This window comes from Glycine soja, chromosome 5 (assembly GCF_004193775.1).
Source record: "Glycine soja cultivar W05 chromosome 5, ASM419377v2, whole genome shotgun sequence".
Lineage (NCBI taxonomy): Eukaryota > Viridiplantae > Streptophyta > Magnoliopsida > Fabales > Fabaceae > Glycine > Glycine soja.
Window position 1 is genome coordinate 3,346,929 of NC_041006.1, and position 22,160 is coordinate 3,369,088.

At 34.0% G+C, this 22,160-nt stretch overlaps 3 protein-coding genes across 4 annotated transcripts; 2 read left to right on the forward strand and 1 right to left on the reverse strand.

Moving 5' to 3' along the window:
• The first annotated feature begins 2,815 nt into the window (after positions 1–2,815).
• LOC114411966 (probable boron transporter 2) lies at positions 2,816–8,925 on the forward strand. Its single transcript, XM_028375718.1, has 12 exons — positions 2,816–4,046; positions 4,493–4,575; positions 4,662–4,854; positions 4,945–5,083; positions 5,225–5,396; positions 5,642–5,808; positions 6,131–6,304; positions 6,431–6,526; positions 6,887–7,024; positions 7,106–7,425; positions 7,773–8,043; positions 8,353–8,925. The coding sequence occupies exons 1-12, from the start codon at positions 3,943–3,945 to the stop codon at positions 8,536–8,538; spliced, it is 2,043 nt and encodes a 680-aa protein (XP_028231519.1). The 5' UTR covers positions 2,816–3,942; the 3' UTR covers positions 8,539–8,925.
• Positions 8,926–11,931: 3,006 nt separating this feature from the next.
• Positions 11,932–16,595, forward strand: LOC114411967 (GDSL esterase/lipase At5g62930-like). Of its 2 annotated transcripts, none has more exons than XM_028375719.1 (6): positions 11,932–12,483; positions 12,576–12,653; positions 13,697–13,861; positions 14,719–14,795; positions 15,566–15,730; positions 15,942–16,595. In XM_028375719.1, exons 1-6 carry the CDS (start codon positions 12,382–12,384, stop codon positions 16,105–16,107), a joined length of 753 nt encoding a protein of 250 aa, XP_028231520.1. In that variant the 5' UTR covers positions 11,932–12,381; the 3' UTR covers positions 16,108–16,595. The 2 variants fall into 2 exon arrangements, with proteins under 2 accessions (XP_028231520.1, XP_028231521.1); XM_028375720.1 differs by having other exon boundaries at positions 11,972–12,483; positions 13,721–13,861.
• Positions 16,596–19,425: 2,830 nt separating this feature from the next.
• On the reverse strand, positions 19,426–21,520 carry LOC114413798 (transcription factor MYB98-like). The gene is made up of 3 exons (XM_028378332.1): positions 20,826–21,520; positions 20,540–20,666; positions 19,426–20,115 (listed from the first exon to the last, which is right to left on the reverse strand). The coding sequence occupies exons 1-3, from the start codon at positions 21,518–21,520 to the stop codon at positions 19,426–19,428; spliced, it is 1,512 nt and encodes a 503-aa protein (XP_028234133.1).
• Between the last annotated feature and the right edge of the window lie 640 nt (positions 21,521–22,160).

The following is a 22,160-nucleotide window of genomic DNA, read 5'->3' on the forward strand; positions in this document are numbered from 1 at the left end:
AAATTAAATGATCTTAAGTTAATACTCAATTAACAATTAAAATCATAAGAATCAAAATTTAAATAAGAATAGTTTTTCAAAATAAAAGTAATCTCTTATGATTTATAAAGAGTAGGAACAAGCATTATATTATATTCAATTAAACACCATTATAGAAACTAATAAAATTAGATAACCAAAAGAAACCTTTATTGTAGATAATTTATCTATCAATAAACAAATTTACAAGTGGTATGATTCCACTGTAAAAGATCTTTTTACTGCTATTATAAATAATACTATATGCTTATAATATTACTAGATACACACTTTAGTTTGACTTATCAATAAAACTTTTATAACCAATGAATCTTGCTGTGTAGTAGCTTAATCTGACACTTAGCAGCACACAAAATGACAAAATATATTATAAAGTAAATATTTTTTATAATAAAATTTATTGAAGTTATCAGTATGATACAATATTATAATTTCACCATATGAGATTTTAGATAAACTTGAAAAATATGGGAGCCATTTTCACAATGTTAGTACTTCTATATAACATAAAATATTTAACCTTTCAAAGACAAACCCAAATTTTTCTTCTTCTCTGTGTCTGCTACTACTAGGCGGTGCAAATAAACCCAAATTTTTCTTCTTCTTCTCTGCTACCTTTGTGTTAATTGTTTCAATTTAAAACCACAATCAGTTGAAATTAAACAATTACTAACCGAAAAAAAAGGGGAAGGCGGTAGTCGGAAAAGAACCAGTAGGTGTCGATGGCGGAAGCTTTAAGGTTTCTACAGTGTTGCTGCGGTGACGAAGCTTTACTTCTTTTGTTTCTGTTACCTATATTTTTGCTCTTTTAATTTTTAACTCTTACAATTGTTTTGCCCTTTCAATTTCTTGCCCTTTCTTTAATATTTTTCTTTTAATTTTCTCCATTTTTATGTTTGTGTAAAATTATTTCATAATTTATATATAAGTATTTATTTATTATAAATTATAAATTTTAGTTATATAAAATAAACATTCACTAAAATACTAGTAATTGATAAATGTACAACTTAGATTTATAGAACAACATCACATGATATTTGCTTTAAGCTCATAGTAAATTTGTGAAAAAGCTGACCAATAATAATGAATTCATGTGATTGGTGTTTCTATAGTTGTTATTACCCTATTGCATGAATTATCGTAATTATTGTTTACAAAGGGTAAATAAATGAAAAGGAAAATTCTACCAAGAAAAAAAAAAAAAGAGTGAAGGATAAGAATACACAGTCCACAAAAAGGGTTATGCCAGCTAGTTCAACTAACTATTTAACATCAATATACTTTTTGTTGAATCTGCGTGCTAAACATGATAGTTGCCCGTTTAATTCATTAATAAAGAAAAATAATAGTACAGCACCAAAAAAAAAAAAGAAAAATATTAGTAACATAAAATTAAAAGGGTTATGCCAGAGCCTGGGCAATTGCCCAGGGTAGCCGGGACTTGAAACCGCCTATGATTGCAACAAAAGGATGTAAATCATTATGGCCCTTAATGATAAGTTGGAGGGCCATCAACAAATCCGATTCACACTGAACATGCCTAAATTCCACGCAAGAAATAACCCAGTGTAGATTGCATGTAACTCAACATTGATGTTTGTTGTAAACCCTTATGAACCTCAGAAGATGTTAATCCATTGGCTTAGAGAGTCTCAAATCAAGCCGCCAAAGCCAGAAGCCCTTGAGTTCCCAAGAGAACTCCCATCAACATTAACCTTCACAAGAGAACCCCTCAGTGGTCATATGACTATTAACTAACTTTTAATCTCCACTAACTTTTCATATATATTATTTTTTTAAAAAATTTATCTAATTTAATTTATATTTTTAAAAAAATTTAACATGTTAAGTTGGGTGGATCAAATTGTCTCAAACAATTTTAACAAACTCAACCCAATCTGACCGTTTTTTAATAAGTCTAAGTTCAAATCACTATAAACTCAACTTAATCTAATTCATGTGAAAGAAGATTACATAGATGGTTGCTAAGGGGTAATAGGAGAGTAAAAAATGAAAAATTATAAATAAAACTATTAAGTAAGATTTACATATCAATAATTTGTTTATAAACATGATTTTTAAGAAAAATAATAACTCATTTCAGTCATGTAATTTATCTCATCTAAGGAAAAACGACTTGGTTCACTATTAGAAATGTTAATATAAATGTAAGAACCGTTATAACTTGGTTCACTATTACAAGATGTTGTCAGTGTGAAAACTGTTTTTATATAAGAACCAATTCTTAACTATTAAAACTTAAAAGATAATTAAGACTCATTTTTATAAAAATATAAAGACACGTGATAATTTGAGACCCATTTGATGTTCTTAAAGCGTTACGTCATTAAAATGAAAAATTACTAAAATTCTTTAAACTGATGTGATTTGGTAACATCCATTTTAAAAAAGTTAAGAACCTGCAATGATGTTTGGGGTTGAAGATGCTCTTATGCTATAAACACTCTTAGTTGTCGCTGCATTGATTGGAAAATTTTAAGTAACTTCAATTAAATTTGAGCAAGTTATTTCGAAATTAATATACCACCAGTGTAAAGTGTCAGAGTAGGTCCAAAAATGAATGCATAAATATTTAATATCACGTCCTCTTAAAAAATATAAACGATTTATTTTAGGAAATAAAATATCTTTTTCATGTATACCTGTGTTTACGTCACACTTCCATTTGCGGTTTTGATTCGTCTTATCGCTACTTCCACTTCGATTTTCATTCAGGAATCAAAACTATATATGCATGAGATTGCTTAATACACATTCTCACATGTCACACAAAAGTCTTCAAATTGCAGCGTGCGTTTCTTTGCGTACTTCCTAGTTCCTAGTTACTCATGCTTTGCTCGTTCACTGCCTCGGAAACTGTTAACTCTCTCTCCTAAAGTGCTTTCAATTACAGTCTTAGAGTGCGTGTCTGAATCTTATTTACCTTAACCTCTTCACTTCTTTATTAGTACTACATCACTTTAATGTAACTGCAATCTTTTTTTCTTGTCAAAAGAAAAAGCTTTTTTGATAACATTTCTCTTTCCATTTAATGTCCAACTTGTCACAAGTATTCTGAACCATTCCCATCATGGTTTCAGTCATGGAATTTCGTTAATCTTGCCACATAAACCCATCTGAGTCTAGCTCTGTTTGTGTTCTGTCTCAAGCGTTTGTGAGTTGTAACTAATGCAGCTTGCAATGATGGGTTTCCGTTAATTTGTTTGTATTGTTCTCAAAGGCTATACCTTTAGAACTTAAATTTCAGTTTGAATGTAACAAGTGTGTCAAACTGCCATGTAACCGGAACGTTTCAGTTGGGGTTGCTCACGTTTGTTCTCTCAGAATGATGATTATATGGAAGGTTTCTGTGGTAAGAAAGTGAAAGAGTTTTTTTTTGGATCTTGGCTTTGTCATGGTTGAACTCTACTCTTCATTTTCAGCTTATAAGAGTGTTTGTTTTTCTGGCTTGGTAACTGAAAACAAAATTCTCTTATACTCTTGAATTCCACCTACCCGGGAGTTTTTTTCATTCTTTTGCTAACTTAACTCATTCTTTGGTCATTCATAACAATATATCTAAAACATTTTCGTTGTAATTACAAATGTGAATTCATCGTCCGGATTCGTTTATTCGTTTTCTGGCCTGATGTGCTTCTACATCCAAAAGATGGACATCCATTTTTTCCTGCTGTCCTATTTAGGAAGATTAAGGCATGTAGGTTTATCTTCTCCCTGCTCAAAGTTTGGTTATGGATACTTTAACTAAGCAACTTTAATCATAATTTTCCTCTAGAGTCCCTTGAAGTGATTCACCATCTTCCATTCATATCTTCTGCTCCATTTTTCTATAAACAAAAACTTAGACCAGTATTCATCCCTTGATATTCTAATACCTTCATGGAAGAAACATTTGTTCCCTTACGTGGGATCAAGAATGACCTCAAAGGAAGACTTGTGTGCTACAAACAAGATTGGACTAGTGGATTCCGGGCAGGCATCAGGTTTGTGGTATAAATTTGCAGATTCTGATATTTCAATCCGACTATGGATAAACTTCTCCATAAGTACTTATAGGAAGAAACTAAGATGGTAAAATGAAATAAATTTATTCTATAAGTTAAAATTAACTAATGCATAAACTAATTTTTGGAAGCTCTTGAATTCCCAAAAAAAATAAATAAATTAGAAGCTCTCCAATTAAGCTTTTCCAAATGCTTATTTTATTTCATGCATAAGCTAATTTTAGCTTATGGGAGATTTTTTTTTCATCCTACCTTCTTATTTTCTTGTCTTATAAGTGCTTATGGAGAAGTTTATTCAAACAAGCTAAGCTGCCTCAAGTTTGGAACCAAAAGCCACCCGCTTCCAAGAAATTACAATATAATACATAACTATTGCTAATGGCGAAGATTTGTCAAACATTTAATTATGATGTTGTGTGATATAGGATCCTGGCCCCAACTACATATATATTTTTTGCTTCAGCAATTCCAGTTATCTCTTTTGGGGAGCAACTAGAGAGAAATACAGGTACAGTACTTTTGTGATTCACAGTGTCCCTTTTGGTACTTTGGTGTTTTTTTGCTAAGAAATGCTTCATTGGCTATACTTTGTAGATGGAACTCTAACTGCAGTGCAGACCCTTGCATCAACCGCACTATGTGGCATTATCCATTCAGTCTTAGGAGGGCAGCCCCTCCTCATACTAGGCGTAGCCGAGCCAACAGTTCTGATGTATACATTCCTGTATGACTTCGCAAAAGGTAGAAAGGATTTGGGGCACAAACTATTCCTGCCTTGGACTGGATGGTATCTCTTTATTTCCTTGAGTGGTTAGTTATTTATTAAAAGGAAATTACTGTTGAATTGAACCAATTTTCTCCACCTTTTGATTTTTAGGGTGTGTGTTTGGACCGCCGTGTTGCTCTTCTTGCTGGCCATTCTTGGTGCATGCTCCATAATCAACAGATTCACACGCCTTGCAGGTGAACTATTTGGTCTGCTAATAGCAATGCTCTTTATGCAGCAGGCTATAAGGGTGAGTATGCACCAAACATGAACAATTTTTCTTAAGTAAAATGAAAATTGGAGATATTTGGATCATATATAGGTGTCCTTTATTTACAATTACCAAAATAAAAACTCCTGTTTAATAATGTCAGTAATCTCTTTCTTAAAGGGACTAGTGGAAGAGTTTGGTGTGCCCCAGTCCCAGAGAGAAGGTACCAATCAGATTGCACTCCAATCCTCTTGGCTGTTTGGCAATGGAATGTTTGCTTTGGTTTTGTCATTTGGCCTGCTGTTTACTGCACTTAGAAGCCGTAAGGCTAGATCCTGGCGATATGGGGCAGGTATTGGTTATACTTCTGAATCCTGATGTTAAGTTTCACCAAGGAATTTTATACATTACAAGATATACTAAAGTTTGTTATGACTTAGATAAACCAGTTTTGTGTCCTTGCGTGCTGGTTCTACAGTCTATTTCCATTTTTTTTACATTAGTTCAAAATTGCCTTTCTGCTGGTTAGTTTTTGCAATATAAGATATTTGTCTGATCAACATATTCCAAATTCTAATAAATATGATTATGTTATAGGATGGTTGCGGGGATTTGTAGCTGATTATGGAGTCCCACTATTGATTCTTGTGTGGACTGCTGTGTCTTATATACCAACCAATAAGGTTCCGATGGGAATCCCTAGGCGACTTTTCAGTCCAAATCCATGGTCTCCTGGTGCACACTCAAATTGGACTGTAATTAAGGTGTGTTTGATTATTTAATGTGGATATCATTCTCACAGTAGATGATAAATAATGTCACTTCAGGGAAAGCCAAGTGGAGAAAATAGGTTATGCAGTGACTGTGTAAAACAGTTTTACACTGTCATCTAATCACAAATTATTATATATGATATGTTTGTTAACTTTTATAATAATTACCTTAAAATTCATACTAATGGTGATTTTTATTGGTTGCTAGTGTAGAAATTTTTATATTTGGTGTGCATAGACATTAAACTCAAGTCAAATTCTAGCTTTCCCCCCTAAAAAGCAGTTCTTTGCTCATTTTTCTTGTATTGGGCAGGAAATGTTGAATGTGCCTCTCATCTATATTATTGGAGCATTTATACCGGCAACTATGATTGCCGTGCTTTACTACTTTGATCACAGTGTTGCATCACAACTTGCCCAGCAGAAGGAGTTCAATCTAAGAAAACCCTCTTCTTATCATTATGACCTTCTCCTCTTGGGCTTCTTGGTATGTTATTTCTCTGAAATATTTTGGAAATTCATTTGCAATACCAGTGGATGCCAAGAGGCAGCCTGGTGTATAGACATCTAGCAAATAATTTCCTTTTAAAATCTTATTTATGTTGTTTGCCAGACCATATTGTGTGGACTTATTGGAATCCCTCCATCCAACGGCGTGATTCCCCAATCTCCAATGCATACTAAAAGCTTAGCTACTCTAAAACATCAGGTAATATAATTTTCTTACATTTGATATTTCTATGGCGCAACTGTTAATCATGAATCCTTTTGGTAGATAAATAATTATTTTTGGCAGTTACCAGATCTAACCATCTCTTTCATTCAGATTTTTGGTTTTATAACCGTCTTGGATCCTGATTTGATTATACATGCTACTGATGAAAAGTAACAATCAGTTTCATTCTGAAACTAAAGTTATCTTAACCTTTCATTATCTCCTCCTGTAGTATCATTTCATTTCACTAGTTTTTCTATATGCAGACAAACTTGTATAGCCCAGTTTGCTAAGTTTTGCTTCATTATAGCTAAGCTAACTGCCAATCACTGCTATTTGTTTTGTTTGGAATAGCTCTTGCGCAATAAGCTTGTATCTGTTGCACGAAAAAGCAAGCAGAAAAATACGAACCTGTGTCAGTTATACCGAAGTATGCAAGAAGCATATGATCAAATGCAGACTCCATTAGCCCGCCAAATACCACCTGCCTTGGTAAGTATAATCCTATGATTCCCAATTGACTTGAATTTGTGATCTCTCTCTCCTTTATCCTATATCTTGTTCTTCAAGCAGGGGCTAAAGGAGCTGAAGGAATCCACCATCCAACTGGCTTCAAGTCATGGATACATTGATTCCCCTGTTGATGAGACTGTTTTCGATGTGGATAACGATGTTGATGACCTTCTGCCAGTTGAAGTTAAAGAACAGCGCCTCAGCAATCTGCTGCAGGCATTGATGGTTGCGGCTTGTGTTGCTGCTATGCCTCTTTTGAAGAAGATACCAACTTCAGTGCTTTGGGGTTACTTTGCTTTTATGGCAATTGAAAGCTTGCCCGGAAATCAGTTTTGGGAGAGAATATTATATCTTTTCACTGCTCCAAGTCGAAGATACAAGTATATCTATGCTCATAGTCAATTATATCATTTTCATGGTCCTAGGATTCATGGATTTAAATATTGTGTAAAATTTCTTCCAACACCAACTTACTAATTTCAGTGCATAAGATGATAAGAAGCATGCATTGTCATTTTGTAGAATTTCACTATCTGCATTTATTTATTTTTACTCAAATAATGATCGAAAGTTGTTGACCTATTGGGATGTGCTTATTCCAAGACTCCTACAACATATATCCATGTTGAGATTAATTAACACGTGTTTGCATGTTCATCTTTAGCATTATCATTACATCTTATAATGTTGAAGATATTGATTCCTTTTTCTTTTGTCTCTTTACTAGAGTGCTGGAGAAACAGCATGCAGCCTTAATTGAGACCGTGCCCTTCAAAACGGTTGCCATGTTTACCTTATTCCAGACAGCTTACTTGCTTCTCTGCTTTGGTCTAACCTGGATACCAATTGCTGGGGTCCTTTTCCCATTGTTAATCATGCTTCTTATCCCAGTACGCCAATATTTCCTTCCCAAGTTTTTTAAAGGAGCCCATCTTCAAGAATTGGATGCTGCAGCATACGAGGAAGCACCTGCTATTAGTTTCAACTTGTCATTCGATGTAGGTAGTTTGAACCATTATCAAACTAGCATAAAAGGTCTTTCTTTTAATTTGTTCCATTTACAAGTGAGAATGCACAAAACATGCTCCAATTTAGTCCTTATCATTAGCCATTAGGTTTGTGCATTGATTTTCTTTTTCAAACAATCATTTTCTGACTTGCAAAATGCCTCTCTTTGGGTACTTGTTGTGTGGAGTACAAACTCAGCCAGCTTAGACCACAAGAGATTCATATTCTGCCTAGAATTATATTACATGTATCTGTCAAAGAATCTCTTGTTCACAGATTAATGTTTATCCACCTCACAGGATTCAGGAAGTCAGACAACAACAGTCAATAATAATAGTGGGGAAATTCTTGACGAAATTATTACAAGGAGTCGTGGGGAGATCTGCCTCAATCAAAAATCAAGGTGTTCAACTCCAAAATCATGTGAAGACACTGTACCTGCTTATGGAAATATCTCAAAGGATTCACAGCTCTCGAGTAACTAAATTCAGAAGGAAAAGCAGCCTAGGATCAAATCATGATCATGGAGGCGATCAAGTTCAAGAAGAGTGCTAGTCCACAGCCAAAATTTCTTGGACAATATTCCAATGGCTTACCTTCAAGCTAATATGGCATCCTTAAGTCTGATGAAAATAGTTTTAAGTAGTTCACTAGAGGTCGTGAACTTGGTTTATGTAACAGAAGTCATTTTATAGATGTTTTTGTCTTTGACTCTTCTTCCTTTCAATATTTAACCATATTGATTACATACCTTAATACAAAATGAGCAGGGGTATTTTCAAGTTCATGGATAGATGGCATTGAATCTAACTGTCTTAGGTTTATTTATGTGTAGTTTATATGTAATGAACCGCAAAAAAAAAAAAAAAAAAGCAATGAAGGGATTCGGAAACAAAGATTCTGATAAATATTTATGTTACTATCTTTGGCTAAATAAAGCATTGCATAGCTGTGAATCATAAACCTTGCTTTTCAGCTGATTTGTTGCCAAATTTACTTGCATATGTTCTGTAACATATGTAAAAGGTTTAATTATAAATTTAGTCCTTACACTTGACACCACCTTTTGTTTGTCCTTACATGAAAAACTCTATTTTAGTCTTTATATGAAAAAAAATTACAAATTGATCCCCACTGTATACTAAAGTTATGATGGGGCTAAGAGTATTTTTCACGTGGGGACCAAAATGTAGAGCCTTTTTACATGGAAGGACCAAGATGAGGTGCAACTCTTTTTCATATAAGGATTAAAATTAAAATAAAAAAACAATGTCGAGTATAGAGACCAAATTCAACACCGTTGTAATTTCAATAAATGGCAGGACTTGATTTGTAAAATCTAAGGTATTTTCAAATAGGGACTAAAATGAAAAGGTGTCAAGTGTAGATATCACATTATTAAACCTATGTAAAACTATAAAACCAAATTGCAGACAACATTTAAATTTTAAAGTGCTTCAAGAAATGTACTTAATTACTTTTTTGTTTTCCCATTCATCATTGTGGTGAAAAGGGTGGTCGTAGGGAATTGGTGGTGAATAATTTCAACCAAGCATTTATTCATTTTTTTTTCACTATATAGCTTACTTTAAAAAGAAATAGAGTGACTTTGATGTCAATATAATATTTATGATAAAGCTTTTCTGAAAAAGTGCTGATTTCAACATAGTGACAATGATGCAAAGAGTTAGACTACGAATGTTAAACGTGCTTTTCGCTAGGCGTTGGCTTTTCCTGGTTGGAAAACTTGCGTAGACAGCATTAGTTTCAAGTTTGTAGTCCAAGTGAACCTCTGGTCCTACATCTGCCATCCAACTCATCCTCAAGTTAAGCCCCTCTCTTAAGTCTTTATAAGCACTATGCATTTCAAAGCTGTAGACAGACTTGCATCCCGTTCTAATTTTCAGAAATGGCTAGAGTACGTTAAATGAAGAGTTAATATGCGTACCTACTTTTGTTTGCATATAGTTGGCACATACGGTTCGAAATATCCTTAAATAATCATGAATACGTGAGGTTATGGCTAAATTAAAGGAGTAATGGGGTAGGTTCATTAAAAATCTACTAGCCAATATTTAATATTATTATCTTTGGGTTAGTGGGTGACCCTCATGCAAATGATTTTATCTCTCCCTTGTCTTCTTATATTATCCTCTATTGGAGCAATCATGTTTAAGCCAATAAGATTATTATGGATGACAAAAACTCTTCCTTCAAGTGACTACATACATAACTCGAATTCCAGGTAACTGATTAAGTTAAAAACCCCCACAGAAGTTGATTTACGCACACTTGGTGCTTGTCTTCTTATATTTTGATCATGTTGGACAGCAAGTGATTATCATTAAAATAGATATTTCATAAATAAACTTTATGATAATGAGTGAATGACTACCATGCCGAAAGGTTGTTTTACTTTTCTTACCAAATGTGAAATTTGCATATCTTTCAATTTATTACAGTCTAAGAACATTGCATGTTCATAAATTTGATCAATTTCTATGTGACACAAAGTTATATTTTTCAATTTAAGTGAAAGAATCAATAGAACTCAACAACATGTCACATTTGATCAAAATCATGGATTCATAATGGCCCCAAAGTTATACAGTAATTTCTCCCTCTTTAATGCCTTCTGACAGTGAATTATGATCACTATGGTTGTCTACTTTGTAATAGACGTGTTTTCATGGGGATACAAAAGATTGTTTCCACGAAGGAGATGAGGGATCGTGGCGCTCTTGAGGACATGATCCATCTAGTTAGATATGGAACATAACTTAGTGGAAATCAAACTCTCGTTGCACTGACCTCTTTGATACGCACTACTATCACCATGCATTATCAAATATACTGAAATTGGGTTCGATCAAATTGTAATGGTATCATTACTCAGTACGAAGATACTATGGGGAGCTCAAGAAAGTGATATAAATGGATGCAGCGGGAACTCGATGTGATTACTTTCTAATAAAGTAGTTAGGAAAATGTCTATTAAAAATTAGAACTTCTAGCACGTTTTAAATTATACTTTTTTTTAGTAGAATTGGAACTGTTCAGAATGATAGGGACAAAAGTACCTGCAAACTCCAACCAAACCAAAACCTAAGCAAGAATCATGAAAATTACAACCATGTAACTAAGCATAATTTAAAACGGGTCAATTAGGTACTTTAAATTTGAAGTATGGATTGATCAATCAAATTATGTAACCGGGTCAATTAGTTACCAATCAGTTGGACCACTGACCCACTATCTTGGTAGGACGGGAGATGGGATTGATAAAACTGCTCTTGACCCCAAGAACCTAGAGTAAAGACCAAAAATATCATTTTGCAATAACTAACACCACCATTCCCACCCCCACCACTCTTATCTCCTTCCCTTTTTTCATTCATTTTACTATTTTCACTTTTCCTTCTTTCCTTTTTCCCTCTCTTCACTCCTTGCCTCACACAACTCTCCTTTATCTCCTTTATGCAGGTATCATTTTCTGTGTTTGTAAATATAATGGAATAATGATTTCATTGTTTATTTTGTACAACAAAATTGTGATTCTATTTTTTGGGGGGATTTTGATAACACAATGAAATCACAATTATGATATATTACATAAGTTGTTAAATAACAAAAATGTGATTTTCTTGTGTTACATAAATTTTGACACAATGAAATCACGATTCTAAAGGATAATTGTCCCTTGTCTTCTGTTGTGCCACAATAAAAAAGATATTGCATATTCCTAATCTTTTTGTGACAAAAGTCTTACATGAAACAATGCAAACTTTCAACCATATAGTATAAAATAGAACTATACTTTTGTTGTGTATTATTTTCAGCATGGTTCCCTTATATATTATACAGTGGAATTTTCATTGTGCATACTTTATTAACTCCCACTTGCACAAAGGACTCATGCATTTTCCACGTAGCGAAAAATTTCATTGCAGACTTTTTTTGCACCACTAGTGTAATGAAATTACGATTCTTTTTTACATTTTGGGAAAGGATGTTTTCAGAAATTTTGGGAGTCAATAGCAATACCAAGGACTAATATGGGGATAACACAATTTTAAGAATCAATTATTATTTTTCTGTCCTTGAAAGGCAAAGTAGGACAGTTGAGTGTTAAAGTTGTCGATGAAACTGTTGGAAAGAAAAAAACATCAGTGTCTTGAGTAACTGGCAATCCATCCGTGTAAAACGTGGTTGGATTTGGGTCACTAATTATTGTACGGAGTACTATGAGGTAGCATTTTAGGTTGAAGCAGAGACGTGATTTAAGTGTTGAATGGTGTGGAACATAGAAGCACGTTGGCGTGAACACGATGATGAGGTCAAAGATAGTGTTGTTTGGAGACTCCATAACGGAGCAATCGATCCGAGAGAATGGATGGGGTGTTCCTCTTGCCAATGCCTATTCTCGCAGGGTAACCTTTTTTCTCCCCCAAACACTCTCTCATGAGATCCATTTTCTAATTAATTAATCATAAATCTCAGAATTAATGGCTTGCATTTGCAGGCTGATATACTTGTTCGTGGTTATGGTGGATACAACACTAAGTGGGCTATGTTCTTACTGGACCATCTCTTCCCTCTGGTATTTGATGCTCACCTAAATAATTTTTTAATCTGTTAGTGGGTGTACATTTGCCCCTATTTTTTAACCTCATATTTGATAATAAAATTAATGAAATAATCTTTGAAATTAATTGGGTCTCACTCATGTTAGACTAGGTTTTGTATGACTTGAAGCCAATGTGAGTTGACATAAGTGGTTAAGAATTTGGTACAAACTGTCACCTTCTCAATGGGTGTGGATTCGAAATCCCTAGAAGTCAGTTTCCTTGCTTAGTGGGCAACCCTCCTCAGGGAGATCGCTTAGTGCCTAGGGGTAGTTAAGTGGTTGCAACTGGGTATAATTACTTGTCGTTCGGGCCTGTGCAATAATCCTCTAGGTGGACATCTATCGCATTTATTCAACACCAAAACAAGGTTTTGTATAACTTGAAGCCAATGTGGGTTGAGATAAGTGGTTAAAAATCTAGTACAAACTCTCACCTTCCCAGTGGGTGTGGATTTGAACTTGCTTTCCTCGCTTGGTGGGAAATCCTCCCTAGGGCCTAGGGAGATCCCTTGATGTCTAGGAACTAGTTGAGTAGTTGCAACAGGGTAAAACTGCTTGCGGTTCGGACCTATACAATAATCCTCTAAGTGAGCTACCTCATTTCTTCAACAAAAAAAGAAGTTTTGTATAACTAGAAGAAATCAAATCCTTTACTTTTTAAATACACTTCATAATTTTGTTGTTGCCAATAGGGTGTCTGCATAAAATTGAAGAATGTAAGGCCAACATTGCTTTGAACAAAAAATTGCATAAGAATTTAATTAAGTTTTTTGAATCTGTAACTTACAAATATAATTTGTTTGTGCATTAAGTGTGAAGGCCAAACTAGAAAGCCAAATGTGATTAAACTGAACTTCTCATTCATTTACATTACAGTTTTGGAACAGTAAGGGGCCAGAGATCACCAGAGCCTCTGATCCCCCACCCTAGAAAAAAAAATCCTTCCCTACCTAGATATAGTGTCTTTGTTTATTTTTTGCAAACTACTCTATTAATCTTGAGTTCTTAGTGTATAGTTGTATGGATGGCTTCATTTCCAGGACTCAACTAAACCACCTATTGCTACCACAATTTTCTTCGGCGCTAATGATGCAGCTTTGTTAGGAAGAACCAGTGAAAGGCAACATGTACCTATTGAAGAATTCAAAGAGAACCTCAGAAAATTTGTTCGACACTTAAAGGTTACATTTTGTTCAATATTTTTATATTTAAACCTGACCAGTTTCCAGATTACCTGTTCAACATTTTAACACCAATTTTATGTGCATTATCTGCAAAAATTATGCTCCATTGGTTGGGTTTGCCTATGACCTTGTTTTATATTTTCCAGCAAATGGCTGGTTGTACACTTGTACTACCTTCCAAGGCAAATATTTTGAATGCTTTCTGGGTATGCTGGTTCAAATGCTCTGTAATGGCCTGGAAAATAAATTAAAAATATCAAGATTTATTTACTAGCTCAATCTCTTTTGGAGTCTTAAGAATTTTTATTTTACATATTGTAAAGTTAAAAAATTATTTTCTTTTGTTTGATAGTCTTCATTACCTAGAATGTTCACCGAACAAAATTTTGATTTCTTTTAAGCATTTCATGTTATTACTCTCTAGTCTTGATCAAATGATTCTGATGATGATCTCCCATCTTGTGCTTTCAAAGACACATGATTTCTTCTAGCTTTGTTGTTTTGCTTCTGGGTTAATTGCTGCATTGAGTTAAGGAGTAGCCTACTGTTAGTTGTCTTAGTACTTTTGTGTTGTTAAAAAAACTGGGCATAACATGAATTTTACTCTTATACCATTATGGGTATGTTAGGATAAACAACTTTAATCAAGCACTTGTTCAGTAAGCTATTATCACATTATAGATTATGTCATAAATTTTACCCTGAAACTTGTTGAAATAAACTAAAAAGAGCTTATAGGAGTCACTAGCCATTTTCATAAGTTCAAATAAGCTCTGTAGAAGCTCTTCCATGTGCCTCCTAAGTGCTAATTATATTATATCTGTTGTTAATTGTAACTGATAATTGGGTTTCAGGAATGCTCACCAACTATGGTAATTGTGCTTATTACTCCACCTCCACTTAGCGAGGAAGGACGCCTGGCTTACGCAAGGTATGATTCCTAATCTACCTTCCTTTATAGACACCGTCTTACTGCACTACTATGTATTTGGCTATTTATGCCACTTATCTTACCAATACCATCAAATGGAATTGTTCCTCCTGTTTGACTTATATGTTCTCTTTTTGGGTATATCCCTATTATAGTCTATAAGATTATAAGGGCAGGTTACTTAATTCCCAATTTTACAAAACCCTCACTTTAGTGGAACATGATTAATGTGAACGACATTTTGCACAATCAAGAACTAAAATGATCAATGTTTACAATCTCAGGGACTAAAGTGGGAGGTTTAGTTTTTTTTTTAAAAAAAATGCAATAATTGCTACATTCACCACAACAATTCTAATTGTTACCATTAGCGCCACTATGGCATCCACTACATTTGATCATTTATCCTCAAGTCATATAAATCTAAAAAGTCCATGGCATCATTGTTGTACTGAATTGCTATACCACCCGCCTGCTCTCACAGTATGCTAGTGATTATCAGTATCTAATTGTGAAAAACTTTGCCGTATTTCGCCATTGATGTGTGATTATTCCTAATCTGATTAAAAGCTTCTGTATTGAAACTTGTGCTACATTACTGTTTCATGTTATTGTTTTTGTATTACCTGGTTATTTTTTTTGGTATCACGCTTGCCAGTCCATGACACTATAATGTTCTGGCACAGCAAGAGAATGTTAGTTTGCATTGGCTTCTAATCATTCAATAGTAGTTAACTTCATGCTTGAGATGCTTTTGTTGGGTCTTGCAGATCCGTAAATGGTGAGAATGCTACCAAAATACCTGAAAGAACAAATGAAGTAACTGGTCAATATGCAAACGCCTGTGTTGAGGTAGCAAAGGAAATGGGCGTGTGGTATATCAATCTATGGTCCAAAATGCAAGAAACGGATGGCTGGCAAACAAAATTTTTGAGGTTTGCCACAACCTATAGAGAAATATTGACTTTGACATAAGTGTGACCCTGTTTTCTTGTTAAATCTTGAATGCATGTTTATTACATTTGACATTATAGGAATCACATTATTCTTTATTTATGCATATTTTATCTGTAGTAAAATCAATTCCAATACCTTTCTTGAAAATTATGGGAGATTCCACCTGACATTGATGTTTTGCTGTATAAGGGATGGGTTGCACCTGACAACAGAAGGAAATGCAGTAGTCTACGAAGAATTGATAAAGGTGTTCGATGAAGCAGGACTTTCTGCTGTTAACATGCCAATGGATTTCCCTCACCACTCAAAAATTGATTCCAAACATCCAGAGAGAGCTTTCCAGCAGCATGTGTGATATCCCATTGTAACTGATACAGGGGATCAATCACTGCAAACCAATATAAGGACAGCAACACAAACTCAAGCAACAACACAGACTCAAGCTACCACAATGGCAGCAACTCAGACTCAAGAGCAGGATGAATATACAGAGACTACAACAGAGCAGAGGGTGCAATTAGTAGCTAGGCCCAAGAGAGCAGTCATCAAACCATCTTACCTGAAAGACTACGTCTGAGGGTGAGATGGGAATTTAGCTTTGTAATTTTAGCTTTGTAATTTTCCTTGCTTGATGCTTGTCTGGTAGTGGGAGACAAGCCGAACTTTGATTCCCTTATTTCCCTTGCAAGCAAAATATCCCAATTCTGTTAGAGACACTTAGTACAAATAGCTATGTGAATAAATCAAGCAAGGCATGAATGAGAATTAGCTTTCCTTGAGTTCTTTTATTCTTTGATTGGAGGCCCTGGTTCCTCGAAAACCAGTTTTACTTATCCTTGCAAACCCGTATCAGTAACACACTGCTTAATTTGGTCTAGTCTTGCAATTTTATTCTACGTTTCTATTTGGTGATCGATTTTCTTCCAGAACTATATTGAGTTTAATGCTTTGATGAAACCATGGTGAAGAAATTTTTTTTAATGACGTGTGATTCACGTAGTTGATCTCATATAATGGGATAAAACTATTGTTGTTGTAATGCTTTAATGAAAACTATGATTGTTATATGATTCATGTGGTTAATCTCATATAATGGTATAAAACTATTGTTGTTGTAATGCTTTAATGAAACTATGGTTGTTGTGATCTTGATCTGGTATTTCTGTATGTGAGGAGTGCTTGGCGATTTCATGCAGCGGATGTGTATTAAAACCCGTATTGCTTAACATGTTACTGTCTAGAGGAGCGGGGGTGTGCAGGTTTAAGGTTTATTTCTCTGTTCTACACGTTTCATTAAAAAAAAGGAAAAAAAATGTATTTTTGTCCCTAAATTTTCAGTCAAACTTAGTTTTAATCCTGTATTTTCAATTTGATGAATAGTTAACCACTGAGAAAGGATAAATTTAGTTTAAACTACTCATAATTTCATTCGCCCAAAAAAATCATTAAAAAAATACTAAAGTTCTGGTTGGACTAGAATAAATTTGACTTTATTTTATTTGTCGAATGAGTGTTATTTTTATTTTTTTATATAATGGTCACACTGTGATTCAAATCCAAATCTATATCTTCGTGTATATCATCTCAACCTCCATCGTTAGACAATCCTAATGAATTAACGAGTGTTAATTTTAATCCATAGACACAAGAAATATTGTTAGGTTAAATAAAAAATTACTTTTACTTGCCTTGCCATTAATAAGGGTATCAAAATAGGCTAATCCATGTCGCCCATAGAGGATAGGTTGAATGGGATGGATTGAGTTGAATAAATCAATACATGATATGAATTACATTTTGAAAAGTGCTTTTTTTATGTACTTCAAAAATCTCAGCCTACACTTTCTTTTATTACGGAAACTTCTATCCGGAAAGAAAGTTTTACATTCTAAACATGATTTAGCAATTGACTGTACTTACAAGAAGGTGAATATTAGAAAGATTTGCTAAATATGTCCTATGTCCAATCATCAGCATCACAATATGAAATTTCTTCTAAAAATTCCTAGAATGAAATTACAGACTGAGGCCAAAACAGACAAAAGGACGGTCCATCTGTATTTATGGTGAAGCAGAAAAACTCAGGCAGAATTCAGCATCTTATACCTTCCATGTAGATTTTGAATCCCCTTTTTTTGCTGACCTAAGCATTTCATGTAATAATCCTGCAGAAAATTTCACAACAGAAATTAAACAAGACAATCAAATCAGAAAGCAATTGATCATGGTTAACTTTCAAGCAATTTACTATAAAAATGTTAAAGGGAAGAAAAAGAAAATACAAAAATATGCAATCCCAGCAAAGGAATTAGCCACTTCAACTATTTGAAACATGTTTCTAACTTTCAATGTCCATCTGCTTATGAGGTGGACAAAACAATAATGTATTGAGATTTGGTGTCAATATTAATAGCTAAAAAGTTCACATCTCATTTATCAAACACCAAGGATGCCAAAGGCCTATACGCTTCCCTTCTCAGATTATTTGTTCATTAGGGTAGTATAATTTCTATTAATTTGGCTTATAATCTTGCATTTATCATGTCTACTACAAAATTACCACTACAAAGATGATTTAAGACTTTTTTGAGAACCATCATCGTTTCGCCATCATAAAATACAGTTTTTTTTAGTAGTGTTAGCAACTTTCTTAATCTTTATAAATAATCTTAAAATGATATTATTTGGAAACACAATAATCAAGCTAACAAGCTATATATGTATATCTTACCCTAAAAAAGCTATATATGTATATCTTACCCTAAAAAAGCTATATATGTATTGGGGAGTTTTTACATCTTAATGTACGATACAAATTAATTATAGAGTAATGATATTTTGACATTTTAATATTTCAAATATCTTATCAATAACTCTTACTTCTCTCTATCTCTTTTTTCGATCACATCGTATCATCTATGATACCTATATTTTTCTCACTCACCCGGTGTCTATTAGCATTGGAGTGTTAAAATATATTTTTTCTTAATTATAATAACAAACACAGCAGTAGAGATTAATTAACGCAATCTTAACTGTGTCCGTCAGACATGTTTCTTTAATCCTTACACAGTTACACAGGTCATTTACTCCCGAGGCAAACATTCTATAATTAATATATATATATACATTTTTTTCCATTTACTTACTATTTAATTTTACCCTTTTATTGTTTTTTTATCTGATGTCATCTTCGAATCCGTGCTTTTCATTACAATGAAAAGATAATTAGATATCACCAAACCACAAAGTTAAGAGAGGAATTAGCTACCATTTTACTAAAACAGAAAATGCTTAAACTAAAACAAAATAATCAATCTCAACATATAGTGTTAATATTTTAGAGTCTGAAAGAAAAGCTGACAAATATTCCATCTTATATTATCACTGTTCAAACTGGTTGAAAACTTGAAATGTATTTTCAAGTACAAGCTGGAATTTAATTTATTGATCATAAAATATAACAATTCTCATTATTTATTTCAATTTATTATTGTTGATACTATTTCCTGTTTTCCTCCCTTTTCTGGATGGTAGAAAATCTCTGTATTTCTCTCTTCCATTGGTGTGAACGTATAATAGTAACAATATGAGAACTGAGTCCAAGCTCTCTATCCCTGCATCATTGTTATATAGGGAAAAAAAACGCCAACACATGAAACAATGAAATAAATCAACATGGTGAGTGTATACTATAATGGTTTCCATTCATGTGGGACATCATTTCCACGAAATCAAGTTCCTTCTTAACTTCAATCCCATTCGTGTGTGCCATCATCTCAGTCTCATGATGCACATCAACATCAACAACATGAACACACTGCATGCCACCCTGATGAGATTGTTTTCCCTCCATAGTAGGAGCACATTGCATTATTTTTTCATCAAAGCCTTTCTCATCCATAGTAGATGCACTTTGCATATCATCTAGCAGGGAATCAATGCTGCACCCCTCTTCAAACAAATTATCATCCAAACAAAAATCTGGGACCTCGTTAAAATCATACCTTGGCACCATCTGGCTATTGAGACAAAATTGATCTGAACACTGGGGCTGAGCTGCTGCTTTGCCATTGCTGTTTGTATTGGCATTAGCATTTTTGGCAGATTTTTTTCGATAGTCTATAGGTGGATTTTTGTCCAAGTTCAAGCTCTTGATGTATTCCTGAAGAAGAGAGCCTCTAGGGTACTTTGAACGACACTTTCTTTTGGAATATTGCCTTCGCTTTGTTGCGTTCCAATGGTTTTTGATTGAGTTCTCAGTTCTTCCAGGCAATTTTTTTGCAATCTCAGCCCACTTATTTCCTATCTCTGCATGAGCTTGGATCAGTATCTTATCCTCTTCTTCAGTCCATGTGTCCTTCTGCAAAATGGCACAAAAGTAGTTTCTTTGCTTTTTTAATACAAGGCACGATGAATTGCAAGAGTATAACATATTTAAGGAGTTTAATAGATATACACTATCTATATATGTGTGTGTGTTTTAATACTGAAACTAATTAAAAATCACCCTTGTATGACTTACAAGGTAGTTATTTTCAAAATCAATAAACTTATCATGAATTATGATATGATGACATGACAAAATAAAAAACCTTTACTAGTGCATGTACTAGTATTTTGTCATATTTAAAAGTACATATCATGGTTTTATGTTATGAGTTAGAGGAATATCTAGATTTCAACAACTGGATCAGGCATTTATCATTGATGTGCTTTTATATATAGACTCAGTACGTACTGAGAACTGTAACATAATATATCTTATATGACAGATAAATTGAAACCTTAATGTCTGGCCTCAAATGGTTATGCCATCGTTCTCTGCATTGTTTCCCTATTCTTCCAGGCAACGCCTGAGCTATATGTGACCACTTCCTCACTCCAAATTGTTCTACCAGTTGAATCAACAATCTGTTAAAGGAGGCAGTCAAAGCACAGATATGTGTTTTGTTCAACCCAAATATGCAAAATTCCATTATGTGAAAAGAAAAATGATGTAACAAGGCTATATAAATAGCCATTAAAAACAATATGTTCAATGGAAAGTATATATTCCATAAAATTATGCACCTGTCTTCATCTGATGTCCATTGCCCCTTCACTATGTTGGACTTCTTCCGGGCCTTGAATGTTCTTCTAGTGCTTGGAGATTCCCTGAGGTTTTTATTCAAGCCAACTCTCTTATAATAATTTGGTGGGGAAATGCATGAGACTTCATCTGGTACAACAAAGTTCAAAGGCTTGGTTTCAAGAGCATTAAAGGTCATATAACTTTGGTTTGCAACCATCAAATCCAGTTGATTCGTCCGAGGGAGGTTCAAACTGTAACCTGCATATTGGAAATTGTTCATAAGATGAGCATGTCCAATACCATTACTCTCAGCTAAGGGCTTGCACTCATAAGCTTCAAAATCAGGAGGTGCAGACTCACATGTTACATTTTGATCAAAGGGATCAAAATTTGGAGTTTGCACCCCAAAAATGGGATTGGATGATGAGGAGCCATTCACATGAAACTGATGATCAATATGATGAAAATCTTGCAAGAAACCCTGCGTGGAAGGAGTTCCAAAAGGAAGCTGATCTTCCATGCTTGGTTTCAAGTAGTTTTCATGCAAATCCATTGGCTGTGACTGTGAGGCACAGTTTTCTGTGAGGTTTGTTTCAATGTCCATGAGAGGAGTAACAGAAACTGAGGGCAACATCTGCGTTTCAAGCCATCTCCGTTTGTGTTCCTTAATAGGAGAGAGAGATTGAGAACGCATTAATTACAGGGCAATTGATATGAAGCATCAAATGGCCAAAGATTGTTTCACATCTAGAAACTTGACCATAAGTTACAGTTCAAGTATAATAATTTTATTGCGGTTACGTTATTTGCATGGTTAACCACATTATTGTGGTCAAACCTTGCTTTGTGACTAGATTTTATGCAGTGGTATGCGAAGGCCGTAGTCCATGCATACTACAAACTAACATCCATTCAGAATTTGACAGTAATTAGTTCATTTGGTTCTTCATTTTGTTTAATAGTGTATGAAATTGGTTTCAATTGTACAGGGATAATGTGCAAACCACTAAATGTCAAAAAGAAAAAAAAGAAAAAAAACACAGATACACCAATCAGACACCTACTAGACAAACTCCTGCATGAAAGTGTTTACAATTTATGGTCAAAAAGGTTTATTTGAGAATGTTCTGAGTACTAAACTACTAATCAGTCATTACTAATTTTAAATATCATTTACTTCAGTCAATGCATAACCTTCACTCAGGAGGAAAGACTAATTATAGTAATTTATGGCCACATTGGATGGCTTGTAAATAGGGGAGCACTTGATTTCAGTCCACTATTAGCTTGATAATCTTAATTTTCTGTTCAATTCGTGCATACTAATATTACCT

Excerpts from the sequence above, each read along its gene's own strand:
- LOC114411966 (XM_028375718.1), top strand. The coding sequence starts at position 3,943 with ATGGAAGAAACATTTGTTCCCTTACGTGGGATCAAGAATGACCTCAAA. Across the intron at positions 5,397-5,641 it reads ATCCTGGCGATATGGGGCAG|GATGGTTGCGGGGATTTGTA; the intron begins GTATTGGTTATA and ends ATTATGTTATAG. Across the intron at positions 7,426-7,772 it reads GCTCCAAGTCGAAGATACAA|AGTGCTGGAGAAACAGCATG; the intron begins GTATATCTATGC and ends TCTCTTTACTAG.
- LOC114411967 (XM_028375719.1), top strand. The coding sequence starts at position 12,382 with ATGATGAGGTCAAAGATAGTGTTGTTTGGAGACTCCATAACGGAGCAA. Across the intron at positions 12,484-12,575 it reads CCAATGCCTATTCTCGCAGG|GCTGATATACTTGTTCGTGG; the intron begins GTAACCTTTTTT and ends TTGCATTTGCAG. Across the intron at positions 14,796-15,565 it reads GGACGCCTGGCTTACGCAAG|ATCCGTAAATGGTGAGAATG; the intron begins GTATGATTCCTA and ends TGGGTCTTGCAG.
- LOC114413798 (XM_028378332.1), bottom strand. The coding sequence starts at position 21,520 with ATGCGTTCTCAATCTCTCTCTCCTATTAAGGAACACAAACGGAGATGG. Across the intron at positions 20,667-20,825 it reads TGGACATCAGATGAAGACAG|ATTGTTGATTCAACTGGTAG; the intron begins GTGCATAATTTT and ends CTCCTTTAACAG. Across the intron at positions 20,116-20,539 it reads ATTTGAGGCCAGACATTAAG|AAGGACACATGGACTGAAGA; the intron begins GTTTCAATTTAT and ends GCCATTTTGCAG.